This window comes from Carassius auratus, chromosome 29 (assembly GCF_003368295.1).
Source record: "Carassius auratus strain Wakin chromosome 29, ASM336829v1, whole genome shotgun sequence".
In the NCBI taxonomy this organism is placed as follows: domain Eukaryota; kingdom Metazoa; phylum Chordata; class Actinopteri; order Cypriniformes; family Cyprinidae; genus Carassius; species Carassius auratus.
In genome coordinates, this window is record NC_039271.1 from 1,654,541 (window position 1) to 1,668,415 (window position 13,875).

At 36.5% G+C, this 13,875-nt stretch overlaps 1 protein-coding gene across 1 annotated transcript; it reads right to left on the reverse strand.

The window, feature by feature from the left end:
• Positions 1 to 10,203: 10,203 nt before the first annotated feature.
• LOC113047819 (transmembrane protein 271-like) lies at positions 10,204 to 13,617 on the reverse strand. The gene has a single exon (XM_026209141.1). The coding sequence runs from the start codon at positions 13,194 to 13,196 to the stop codon at positions 12,426 to 12,428; it is 771 nt and encodes a 256-aa protein (XP_026064926.1). The 5' UTR covers positions 13,197 to 13,617; the 3' UTR covers positions 10,204 to 12,425.
• Positions 13,618 to 13,875: the final 258 nt, after the last annotated feature.

The window sequence follows — 13,875 nt, forward strand, 5'->3', positions numbered from 1 at the left end:
TTATTTCATGTAATGAAAATGTTCACAAAGCTCATTTCACACACACACACACACACACACACACACACACACACACACACACACACACACACACACACACACACACACACACACACACACACACACACACACACACACACACACCTGATCAGATTATTAGACAGGTTAAAAGATCACTACATTTTCTATACATACAAAAAAAGTTAAGAACAAAGAGTATGTTTTACTAGAAAATACTATTTCAGTCTTTCTACTTCAAAATGTGACATTTAACATCACTGCTGTTACTTCGTAGTAAATTGTGAAAAATTTTCTACACCAAATTTTTTGTCAGTGTAAGAGTGCTGATGCTGATGATGTAATGATCATATTACAGTTACAGCAATGGCCCCCGGCTGAATGGCATGCACCATAATGAAGCGCTGTCAGGAGTTTTACTGTCATCATTAATTACGGAAACATTCAGAGTGCTTGAGAGGTTTTTAGCGGGCCAATAAAGTTAATTTAGCACAGCCTGTATTTGAGTGACATTTAACATTGTGAAATGCCAAACACACTTGAGCTGAGCGCTGACTCTCACATGCTTTAGTGTGTTTGTCTCGTGGCTCTCACACACACTTCATACACAACTGGGTGCAAACTCGAAAGTCTGCACACGCTCAAAGAAAAAGAATAACAAAGTCAGCCTCCCCCAGGGGCCTGTCATCTCAGCACAAGGGACCCAGAGTGAGCGGATACACAGCGAAATATTTCAAACTGAATATCTCTCCCAAATAACAGAGAGACGAAACTTGAACTGAATTTACAATCGGAGCATGGGATGTTCTAAAACAAAGTCATCTTACAGAAACATGACTCTCTTTAAAAATAAAACAGAACATGCACAGTGTGAGAAATCACTCACCATTAAAAAGTGTGGAGTAATTAAGATTTTTAAATATTTCTGAAAGAAGTTTCTTATGCTCACCAAGTCTGCATTTATTTGATCAGATTTAAAAAAACTGTAATATTGTGAAATATTATAACAACTTAAAATAAATATGTTCTGTTTGAATGTCTTGTGAAATGTAATGTATTACTGTGATGCAATGCTGAATTTTCAGCATCATTACTCCAGTCGTCAAATGATCCATGTTGAGAAAAACCAAAGATGTTGTTTTGCTTTAACAGGCTTGAATCAGCATGAATGATCTCAGCTTTGTTGTGTAAAGACTCCTTTATAAGGCAGTGAGCTACTCATAATTGACATATGTGAAAGTATTCAATCTTAATCTTAAGCCCCGTTCACAAGAACGATAACTATAAAGATAACCATAAAGATAACGATATTAGAGTCCACACCAGCGAACAATATTATCTGTGTATTCTAAGCGGACGCGCGTCTGCTGCTTTAAATTCTCGAGCTCATTACAGCAGGATTGATTCTGATTGGTTGCCAATGTTTTTATCGTTAATCAGAAAGAAAAAAAAATCGTTCAGAAAGTGATTTCAACGATATAGTTTCCCTGTGCCTTTATCGTTGTAGTTGTTGTGTGGACTCCACTATTCTTTAATATTGAGAACGATTTTTAGAACTCTTTATCGTTATCTTTATAGTTATCGTGCTTGGTGTCAACGGGCCTTTACACTTGCACTTAAATTATTGTACTTAAATGACTAGTTAACTATCTGAACAGATTTGGAGAAATGCAGCATTCCATCACTTGCTCGCAAATGTATCCTCTGCAGTGAATGGGTGCCGTCAGAATGAGAGTCCAAACAGCTGATAAAAACATCACAATAATCCACAAGTTATCCACATGACAACAGGCAATCAGTGAACATCCTGTGAAGTGAAAAGATGAGCTAATATATGAGTCCTCTATAGGTAATATTGTTTTCTCCAGTGAAAAAGTTGTCTTGTCTGAATCAGGACAGATATATGCACCGATCAAGCACTGTTTGCCTAAAAAACGATACATTTCTAAACAAATATATTGGAGGATTTTGATGTGAGATACAACAGAGGATGACATTTTCACTGGAGGACACATTATTATGGGTTATAGACTCATATTTTAGCCAGAAGCAACGGCTTTAAGTAAAAAGACCTCTTGATGGATTTGTATATTACAAACATGCAGCCTCTCACTTTACAAGATGTTAACTGATGGACTGGAGTGGCGTGGATTATTGTGATGTTTTTATCAGCTGATTGGACTCTCATTCTGTCGGCACCCATTCACTGCAGAGGATCCATTGGTGAGCAAGCGATAGAATGCATAATTTATCCAAAATCTGAATAAACAAACTCATGGGGTGAACAATTTCTATAAAAGAAGTCAGTAACCAACAATCTATTGGCCGCTCTTTCATTTCACAAAACGGTTTTCCTGCTTTGAGCTTCTTGCAGCTTATTGCCGTCTTCCTCAATCGTAAAAAGTGAAAGCCATTTTGTCTCAAAGGAATGATGTTGAAAATTCCTCTAAGATGGATTGCAAATCACAAATAAATTGAGCCAGTTACTCTACCTGAGTCTGTGTGCAGTTTTTCATGGAAATGGGTAAACATTCATCAGAAATGCACCTTCACACCATTATACCCAACATTATTTCCATAACATTAATATCCATCAGACTATAGCAGACTACAAAATATTAAGTTACCTCACTTAAAATTTATAGATGGGTGGATTTTCAGCAGAGATTTCTGCAGTAGAGCTGCAAAACCTCCTGATGTCTTGATTTTTCTAGTATTTAACCTTAGTCTAAACAAGTTAATATCAGCAACATCTGTAAAAAGCTGTCAGTTATCACAGTCAATGATTAGGATTGGTCCTTCAGTTTATGAAAACACGCAGACATTACAATAGAAGTCTATGCGCACAAGATGCTTCAGTGGGATAAATGTGAGACCTACATATTTTAAATTTACATTCATCCATTTGGCAGATGCTTTTATCAGCTGCATTCAAGGTTTACATTCTGTCAGTTCATGCATTCCCATTATACATATTAACATGAGAGAAATGTGACAGTTAACTAGAACTAAAAACTTAAAAATTTGTTTTTTTACTTGAAATAAACATTAATTGAAATGTGTAGAGCCCTCTGAAGCTGCACTGAAACTGCAATTTGACCTTCAGCTCATTGAAGTCCATTATATGGAGAAAAATCCTGGAGTAATTTCCTTAAAATCCTTAATTTCTTTGCGACTGAATACAGAAAGACATGAACATCTTGGATGAGGAGTGAGTGAATTATCAAAGAATTTTTATTCTGGATGTGAATTAATACTTGAACAAAAATATGAGCTGCGTATTACTTTTACACTTTATAAAGAAAGTACTTTCCCATTGACTTTCATTGTAAGTGTGTTGTTGCTTTCGGCTTTTTTGTGAGTCAAAATGATACTACATTTGGAACTTATTTTATTTACTTATTCTTTCATCATTCACTGACCCACATGTGGTTCCAAACCTCGACGATCCATACACAGTTAACAGCTCTCTAGGGAAACATTATCAGTAAAGGTGTGTTTTTCACATGCACAAGTCATGCGAGAAGTGCAATTCTTTAAAAGTTCTGCTTTTGTGTTGCAGAAGAAAAGTAAACCAGGGTGAGTAAATTATGACTTCTTGGGTGAGCTACCCCTTTAACGTGTACCGAACCCAAAACATTCCTATCCAACACCTGTATTTTCCTGCACAGCTGTTGTTTACTTTCAGCAAGGACAGAGTTCATCCAATCTCACCCACAGTTAAACAAGAGAGACAAACACGCGAGAGCTGCTCACCTCAGAGATCGTGTGCACTTCTGCAGAGACTGGGGCTGCTGGCGGGAGCCCAAACAGTATTTAGTGCCACGCTAATGCGGCTAAATGAAGCGCGGGGAAGTTTATTTATGTTCGCTTTGACTGAGGAAGAGTCTATTCTGTCTTCAAATGCCCGAGGCAAACGGCTCCAAAAACCAACGCCATAAAGCTAAATTTAACAAAAATGTTTCATTAAATCACTGGGAATGAACAGAATTTCCCTGGATGTAAACTACACTCCGGATTCTCACTGGGAATCCGATTAAGCTTAAAGGAGAAGGAATAAACGTGAAGATTTGATCACCACCATTAGGTTCACAAGCGGCGGCGGTAATGGAGGCGATAACGATGAGAGCTGAAATTGTCCTGCTTTTGCTTTCAAGATGAAAATCTCCTGCCTTCCAGTGTTATTGTGTGAAGAGGGAAACATTTCAATGATTTTTCAGAAAAAAAGATACATGCTTTAAGTGCTCAGTAATTGAACTGTGCCAACTCAAGCTAAATTGATAAAAATCTATATGTCTATATGTCTATATATACATCTATATGTTTTTTATAACGTTGATCTCATTGGCAGTTTTTTGAGCCAATCAGCTGAGATTAACATTTTAAGTGGCTTGCAGTATTTATAGAAAAAAAAAAAAAAATTACAAACACTAGCTAAACTGGAAAATACAGTATATAAAAAATGACGTCATTGAAATTATTTTAGCCATAATTTATACAAGCCTACCATTCAAAAGTTTGGAGTCTATGCAATTTTTTTTTTTTTTAAATGAAGGCTGCATTTATTTGACCAAAAATACAGTAAAACCAGTAATATTGTGAAATATCATTACGATTTAAATTAGCTGTTTTCTATTTGAGGGCAAGAGTAAAAAACCACTGACCAATGTTCCTACTTGAAATCATAGAAAGAAAGCAGGATAACATCTCTTCTCTTCTCAAGCAGGGTACAGTAAATTGAAAGCGGTTCATGACGCAGTCGAGGCAGAGCAGATCTGTCGAACACACACAATCACTCCAGGCTTACAAGAACACATGAGTCAGAACCAGCTACTATAAATCCATGTCCACACCGAATGATCTCATTAAATGCACGATTAACAGCATGATTGATGAAAAATACTGCACTGGATCGTTTCTATGCCAACTGCTGGACAACCATTGTACTCGATGACCTCAAAATGCTGGAAGACAATAGGATGGATCTCACAAAACCTGCCAAAAACTTGATGACAAAAGCATATTTCACCTAGAAAAATAGATAAAAGAAATAGGACATTCTCATTTTGATGAAAGAAACATTTTTAGTACTAATTTCATTTTTGTGTGTGACTATGACAGACAGGCATATTTTCATTCAGTTCTCATTAGTATTATTATTACTATTATTATTATTGTTATGGAAAAAAATGGATGAAATAGATTACAAAAATAAAATAAAAAGGTTTTCAGGGTTATTATAGTTAACTAGAACTGAAACTAAAACCACAAAAAAAGTGTTACTTACAATGAACAGAAAATAACATTAAAAAACTTTTAATTTTAGTATTTTGTAATTTAGTTTAAGTACTTAAATCAAATGAAATAAACTAAAAACAACTATATACAAAAAGAAGACTAAAACATTAACTAAAATTGAAGTGAAAAATGAATTCGCAAAAATAAAAACTGATTCACTATAATAGTATTTCACTTATACTAAACAATGGACATAATGAGACAATGTGTTCAATTGTCATAAACATAATACTGAAACTCTCACAAAAATGATAAAGAAAATATAACATTTTGCCCCAAAATAATGAAAACAAAACAAAGAAATAAGAAAGCATATTTTGCTAAAAGAAATTACTGCTATCAAGATTTTTTTTTTTTTTACATGTGACAATAATTTTTTAGCGTGTGGTCAATTTTTTATATTCCAATGACAGCAATTTATAAAATGCAAATTGTACGTACATATCATTTATGCATAATTGTAGTATTTAAAGGACCTTCAATATAGTTACATTTTATGATATACACACACACACACAAAATTTTTTATAACAGAATCTATTTGTATAATTATAAATATATGATTAACTTAAAAATGTACATTTGTTTTTAATTAAGATATGCAGACACTTTAGAGAGATGGCAATTTGTGGGGAAAATGAGCTGAATTTTCTTGAAAATAATGACGCAACAAATAGGCCTTATTTTTAATGCACAAATATAATTCTAATCTTATTTCTTCTGCTCTGCCTGGACACGTTTTCATGAGATTAATCTGTTTAGGCATAAGCTTAAATACTTGAGACACACACAGGATCAAAAACACAGTTTGTCACATTGATGGGAGGGTATGCTTCAACATCTGAAACAAAACGCTTAATTCAGGAGCGGATAAACTTCCATTACACAAGCAACGCTGTATTCCCACAGCCACATGTGAAACATATCAGGCAAATACATCGCTCCTAAAAATAGAAGCATCAGAGTCCATGAGGCGGATCGTGCATAACAAGCGCTGTTTGCTCTGAAGCCCTGATGGTGCTTCTTTCATCATCTGCCTGGCTGGAAACGCTTCACCTGTGCAGAGACAGATTTCACTGCAGAGCTGGAGCTCAATCAGCAGCACACAACTATGAATCTCAACCATTCTCACACTTCTACTGCTCGAAGAGACGGCCTTAGAGCCAGCCTGAAATATAGATCCATATTTACTGCACTATTCATCAGCTTATGTTATTCCAATTGCTCAAATATTTTGTTCCCTATCTCTCAGTCGCTATGAGTTATGCTGTGTCGACATTAGGAGTTAGACCCTTAATGTCGTGAGGACATAACGTCCGTGTTCACTCCATCAGGGAACGATGGTTAGGTACATGACTGAGACATTTCAACCAAATTGAAGTCCATAAAATGTGGCCCATCACAGTACCAGAATGGTTCAGTTTATAAAAATAAAGATGCCTTTAAAGAGAAGCATTGCATTTTTACTCTACCATCCAGAGGTCCAACAATATGCAAAATTAAAACTGGAATGTTTTAACATAATATAGAGTTTCCTTCCTTTTATATCTACATTGTGATATTTCAAAGAAAAAATACTTTACTCTTTCATCAAATTATGACCACTTCCCTTTTCCCTTCTGACATCTCCAGGTCAGATAAATAACAGCCACTTTTCACAATTCAGTAAACTCCCAAGAGGATAAAATCAAGGCCTGTCCTACATTTATTTTTATTTTATTCAGTTGAATATCCTGTTTCACTCAGAAATGTGTGACATAACAGAGGCAAGACTTTAAATCAAGAAAATCTGTAAGACTTCAGAGACCTCAACAAAGCTTTTTACAAGTCATTTGTGCCATTGAAGTTTAAAAATACACTCCTGATTGAATGAGAACGGCTGTAATTGTAATCACTATGAATGAACAGCCGATGTGTACAATTTTTACTTGTATGAAAGTTTAGTCTGAGGAAGAAAGCTGTATTTAGAGCCAGTCTATTTGATCTCTAGGAATGAATCTGAAGAGTAACAACGATCATGTTCATCTCAGACCATTGACTTATATACTGTTTTCGAAAGGCCATAAACAGTCATTTTTGTCAGACAAATAAGCAATACATAGATTGTATTTCTTCAGTATCACAATTAAAGGCCAAAGGCAGATACATGGGAAAAAAAAGAAAAGAAAAGAAAAACACCTTATTAAATTAAATAGGCAGAACATTGTAATTTCTTGTAGTCATTTGAATAATAGATAACAGAAAATGGGCTGAGAATGTGGCAACAAGTAAATTGCATTACACATCACTCACATCCATTAGCTAAATTAAACAACTTCTGAAGATCTACCATAAAATAATGGAAAAGACAACAGTGCAACCAATTTCAGAACTTTCACTGATCCTTCAAGAATATTTTCAGTGGATGTAACCTAAATTTAGAAGTACTGTCTCCATTATGATTTTTTTAAAAATATTATTTATCAAAATAAATCTTTAAAGGATTCGTTTGAAAGGCACTTTTCACTGGTGGAAGCTTCTTACACCCCAGAAATACAATGACTATTCGGTTTCCCATTGTGCAGTTGTTATTTTGCATGACTGCCATTTACAAAGGGGCATCGTTTCCCTTCTAGGCTATTAAGACATTCAGAGCTCTTTTAGTTATATTAATGATGAGCAAATGATCATGGGGAAACTGTGAAATACAGTATACGCACTTTAAATGTGAAATGTTAGAGCTTAGTAGCATAAGGTGACATTGTGAAGAAAACCATGCCATAAATAAGATGCAAAAAGACTTGCTCAAAATATTTACAACCTCTCCTGCAAAATGCAACAGTCGCCATTAGATAAAGGTGATCATCCATGAGGCAGTTTTCAGTGAATTACCTGAGTGCCACCATTCATTCACATCTGATATTCAAGTTTGCTAGTTAAATAAACCTTTCACTAAAAAATGTATGGCCCTCAGGCCATCCAAGATGTAGATGTAGTTTGTTTCTTAATTGGAACAGATTTGGAAAAATGTAGCATTGTATCAGTTGCTCACCAATGCAACCTATGAGAGTTCAAACTGCTGATAAAAACATCACAGTAATCCATACCACTCCAGTCCATCAACTAATATCTTGCAAAGCAAAAATCTGCATTATCATTAAGACTTTTTTTTTTTTATCTTAAACGGTTGCGTTGAGCTAAAACATGAGTCTTCGATCAGTAATCTTGCTTTCTACAGTAAAAAAGTCTTAACCAGGAGAGAAAAATGCACATACCAAGCACTGTTTACAAGCAAACGGTCCAAAAAGACTTATAAAGAAATATGTGGGTGCATTTTGATGTGAGAGGTCAATACTGGAGGAAGCGTTATCATGAATTATGTATTCATATTTTTACTAAAAGTTTTAAAGTTTAAATGCCTTGACAGATTTGTTTCCTACAAACATGCAGCTTTAGGTTAATTGATTGACTTGTCGTGTGGATAACTTATGGATTATTGTGATGTTTTTATCTGCTATTTGGACTCTTATTCTGACGGCACCCATTCACTGCAGAGGATCAATTGGTGAGCAACTGATGTAATGCTACATTGGTCCAAATCTGTTCCCATGAAGAAACATGGGAACAGATGGGGTGAGTAAGTTCATTTTCAATTTTAGGTGGACTATTCCTTTAACATGGCTCCATTTGCCCCTGGTGGCAGAAAGGGTAACTACACCATAAAACATGTTTCTAACCAAACAACTCCAGCAACTATCAAGTTTGATATGCTGAAAAGGGGTCATAGTTCTCCTTTTACTCTGTAACAACACGATGCAGAAACATTAATAATATCCCACAGCCACAACACTGCTAAATTTCTGTCTGAATGGTAACGCATTTCATTTTAATTTTGCCAACAGCAATGGCTTTTTGTCTGACATTTCAGGGAAGAGGAAAACAAATCACAAGGCTGAGGATAAAATGACTCATTTTAGGCGTTTCATTAAAAAAAAGAAACAATTAAAATGAAAGATGTGTTCACTTGTCCACCATCACTCACTACAAGCTTCCAACAGGCTAAAAGTGTTTCCGAAAATCATCTAAAACATATTTTAAACTGCAGATCATGTCCAGAAGATATACAGTAGAATCCAAAAGCATGAGATGAAGTTAAATATCTTTTTCTTCATTTAAAGCTGGAAAAAGTTCCATTTTGTTTTTGTTTTTTTTTTGTAATTGTATTTATTTTTTGGTGACTTTTGATAAATTCTAGGGTATGACTTTTTTATTTTAAAGAAACTAATACTTTTATTTAGCAAGCAGAAACATTTATAATGTTACAGAAGATTTCTTTTTCAAATAAATGCTGAAATATGAAGCATATAAAAAAATGCGAAGCAGCGAAACTGTTTTTGATCATAATCAGAAATGTTTCTTTAGCAGCAAATCAGCATATTAGAATGATTTTTGGAAGATGTGACACTGAAGACGAGTAATGATGCTGAAAATTCAGCTTTGATTCACAGGATTATATATATATATATATATATATATATATATATATATATATATATATATATATATATATATATATATACATACATATATATATATATATACATATATACATATATATATATATATACATATATATACATATATATATATATATATGTATGTATATATATATATGTATATATATGTATATATATATATATATATATATATATATATATATATATATATATATACATATATATATATATATATATACATATATATACATATATATATATACATATATATATATATATATATATATATATATATATATATATATATATATATATATATATATATATATATATATATATATACATATATATATATATGTGTGTGTGTGTGTGTGTGTGTGTGTGTGTGTGTGTATTTTACAAGGTAGTATATATTCTGACTAAGATGATTATGAATCCATCTCAATCATGTTCATCAGGCGTTCAGAGCTGCTGTCATAAAAGCACACAGCGTTAAGAAAACTGAAGCACTTTTACTCGTGGTCTCAGACTTTTAGACCCCATTCTATGTCCAGCTCCAGTAACGTCTCAGACAAAAGCTGGCATCTTTAATCAGAAAAAGCCTCAACAGAGGCTTTGGTGTTGTGCCAAAGCATATAACATCCACTCAGAATAATTACTAGACTCGGGCATATTCTCAACGTGTTTGTAATGCATATAATACCTCAGAGGAAAAGCACAGCTCTTTGAAAATATCCCTGTGGCATTCAGTGAAATCTATTCAGGTAGACTCAAAGAGATCTTTCTAAAACGCTAAACTGAAACGTATGAATGTGTTTGTTACATTAAACAACCTGCTTTGCTTTGTACACCAGATCAGCCTTGACAAACCAAGCAAATCTGCATTTCAAAGACTGGGTTGTTACATATCTAATTACACGCAGGTAGAAAAAGGGTCAAGGAACCATGGCAACATCTGCCGCAGGCAGACATGCTGTCACCTCCCGAGAAGCACTGCATACACAGACGTGTTAGTTCACCTCAACAGCAACATCAGGAGAGAGTAAATACACCTTTTATTCAGAAGCTAAAAGTAAGCAATATGAGAGAAAACAACAGAGCCACACCATGAAAATACATGTGCATCCCTAGTCAAAAAATAATGGTTTACAGGATTCCCTGATAGGAAATTATTTTGGTTTTGTGTTTTTTTTTTTTTTTTGGACTATCAAAATTGAGATTCTGCATAAATAGACTAAAATTGAACTAGGAAAACATAGTTGTGATAGTCAAAAAACGAAATAATAAGCCCAATGCTTTAAGTGTTGGCGGTAACCTCCAATGAATACAGTAGATCAGGGATGTCAAACACAATTCCTGGAGAGCCCTGCAGAGTTTTGCTCCAACACATGTACTGTAATGTAGTTTTCAAATTATCTAAACTCTGTAGGGCTCCGGCCTTCCAGGAATTGAGTTTGACACCCCTGCACTCGAAGATAACCATACAGCAACTGACAAGTTGGACATTAACTGCTGAAAAGAGAGGAACTGCATGTTCTCCTTTTACTCTGAAACAACACGATGCAGAAACATGAATAATATCCCACAGCCACAACACTGCTAAGCAGAAATGATCTGTTTGATGGGTAACGCCTGTCATTTTAATGTCGCCAACAGCAATGGCTTTTTGTCTGAAACATCAAGGATGAAGTGATTATAAACAAATCACAAGGCTGACTATAAATGTAGGCTTTTCAGAATACTTTAAATGTCCTACAGGGACATTTTATCCTGTTGTATATTATAATAGCTCTAGTAGGAATATTGTTTTTCCTGTTTTGTTTTCTGTTAAAACACAATTATGATTCTGGTTCTAAATGATTAGTTCTGAATCATTATCATCATCACACACCCCTTTAGGGAATTGACTATAGGAGTAAACTGGGAACACAATCAGTCAGAAAACAAATGTTTACTTTTTTATCATAGGCTCTTTTATTCTGACTGAGAACTACTTGTTGTTTTGTGTCCTGCTGGAATGCTATAAAATAAATCTTTTAGGGTCAATAACAACAAAAACTCTGTGAGAATCCTGTAGGCCGGGCTTTAGGATTTTGACTAGGGATTAATTGGGAATACAATCAATCAGGTAAAAAAAAATTAAAGTAAAAAAAAAAAATGTTCCATGTATATTTGAATAATGCATAATCCAGTACGTTTATTTTCTCACGTTCTTTTTTATCAATTGGTAACTTATTTCTGTTTCGTGCCCTGCTGGAATACTCTAAGAAATTAAAATCCTTCAGATTCCAAAAATTCAGAGGGGAATCCTGTACACAAACCTTTGAGATTTAGAGAAGGGATGAGCTGAGAATACAATCAGGATGGTCAAAAATGAATAATAAATGCATGTAATTGAAATCCTTTCAGTGCGTTTACCTTCTCATAGGAAGTTTATGAACAAATGTTGGATTTCGAGTGTTGGCTGTAACCTCCAATTAATAAAAAGTATTCGTCAACAGCTGGTCACCATTATATAGAAATAATCAATTCCGTGTTCAGCGTGCCGAATGCGTGATTGTCACTGCAAAACTGCAACTCGGTTCCTCTCCTTTGCTACTTGCTGCTCGCTTCTCACGGGAATATGTCCTCGTAGGCAGGTGGCAACACGTTGTGAAGCGGGTAAGAAAACGGGTACGTGTGATTAAGCTCCGGGTTTGTGGGCGAATAGCCCGGCAGCACCATGGACGGGTGGCCCCGGCTGTGCACCTCCCCGTCCGCCGCGTCCAACGCGTGAACCACCCCCAGATTGATGTAGGACACCGGCTGGAACTCCGTGACCGCGAAGTCGCGCTCCTCGTTCAGGACGATCCGCGCGCTCTGCCTCTGCGTCCGGCGTCTCCGGTGAAACTGCTCTGTTTGGTAACGCTTAATGATCACCAGGTTCATCAGCCCCAGGAGGCACTCCAGAGTGTTAAGGATAGTGGAGACCACCAGACCCCGCTGGTACACCTTGAGCCGGTCGCACGCCGGGTTTACATCCACAGAGTCCACGCAATAGTGCGCGTACTTCCTCTCCACCAGGGACACCGTGTCGCCATCCACCACCGCTCCCGAGAACGCCGTCAGGACCCCCAAAAGAAACACTAAGATCCCAAAGAGGAACAAATTCGCACACCTGGGGTTCCCCCGGCAAAAGACCTGCGCCACCCCCATCAGGACCTGCCCGAGAGTCACCAGGATGCCCGAGTAGAACGCGCCGGCCGCGGTGGCCAGATGGAAGTGCGCTCGCACCCTGGAGCCCAACGCGATGCATCTGAATCCCACGACCACAGCGCTCACGGCGCACAAGAAGAGTAGACTGCTGGAAACGATGGTGCACAGTCCTTTGCCACTCAGCTTCATTATAATCCTCCTCTGCCTCCCTCATCCTCCTTTGTCTTCCTCGTCAGCTCCTCTGGAAGCGCTGTCAGTTGGTGACATGACTCGCCGATGGTTGCGCTTCGGTTCTAGGATCTCCGACTCGCTCTTATTAATTATGGATAGGCTCCTTCCGAGGTAACAGCCCCCTAAATCCAACCCAGAGGTTGTGGTCACCTTCATGACCCTGTCGCTCCATCCATCCAGCCCCCTAAGGCGATGAAGCGCATCCCTCGCGTTTGATGCTGGAGAGGGAAGTGTCCTCCCTCTCTCGCCGTGCCTTCATGCAGCACTGAGACCGACCTTGGGCTGGAGGCTGGAGATCATGGGAGAGCGATCCGACCCCCTGCTGGTCTCACTTACCAACTACTAAATGTGTCACAGAGGCTCTCGGGAGCGTTCTTTCGTGATGTCACGCATTTAAATCATCGTCTCAGTTTAAATATAACAAGAATAACAGCGCGAAACCGTCAGGCGCTCCGGAAACTATATTGATGACAGGGTCCAAAACTGTGAGTCATTGAAAATCCGGGATAGTATATACTTTTAAATATATATTTAAATGTAAATGGATATTGGAATATAAATCACTATTTAATCGCTACTTCACAGTGTAACAGGTTGAATTTTACAATGGAATTAGTACAAAATTCTATATAGTAGG